Genomic DNA, 507 nt, shown 5'->3' on the forward strand with positions numbered 1-507 from the left:
CGAAGCGTGTCGGCGATGCTGCTAGGCCAGTCATATGCAAGTTTCCTGAAGAATTGGATCTCCTCATATGAGGAAGCAGGTAAGGATCATTAGCCAGCTGGTGGACATCAAATCTGTCCTCTTTTCGGTATGCTAAGCAGCGTCTGATAAAGGCCTAGAACAGAAATGTAAAAAGTCACCATACCAGACCAGATATTTATGTCTGGGTGTCGGCGATGCTGCTAGGCCAGTCATATGCAAGTTTCCTGAAGAATTGGATCTCCTCATATGAGGAAGCAGGTAAGGATCATTAGCCAGCTGGTGGACATCAAATCTGTCCTCTTTTCGGTATGCTAAGCAGCGTCTGATAAAGGCCTAGAACAGAAATGTAAAAAGTCACCATACCAGACCAGATATTTATGTCTGGTTTTCAGCAAATACGCAATTCCTCCTGAATAAACTAGTTTCAAATCAAATTCATGTTCTTATGTAATTCAATTCAAGTGATGGTGCAGCATTTTCCTGCTG

The 507-nt window shown here is 43.0% G+C and overlaps 1 protein-coding gene across 1 annotated transcript in view; it reads right to left on the reverse strand.

The window, feature by feature from the left end:
* The window catches only part of TLK1 (tousled-like kinase 1), a 57,248-nt gene that overhangs the window by 15,502 nt on the left and 41,239 nt on the right, over positions 1 to 507 (reverse strand). The window contains exon 20 of the mRNA XM_009075455.1: positions 7 to 154. Within this exon, the coding sequence (XP_009073703.1) occupies positions 7 to 154 (148 nt within the window). The remainder of the gene's footprint in view (positions 1 to 6; positions 155 to 507) is intronic.

This window comes from Acanthisitta chloris, unplaced genomic scaffold (genome assembly GCF_000695815.1).
Source record: "Acanthisitta chloris isolate BGI_N310 unplaced genomic scaffold, ASM69581v1 scaffold28515, whole genome shotgun sequence".
Classification (NCBI taxonomy): Eukaryota; Metazoa; Chordata; class Aves; order Passeriformes; family Acanthisittidae; genus Acanthisitta; species Acanthisitta chloris.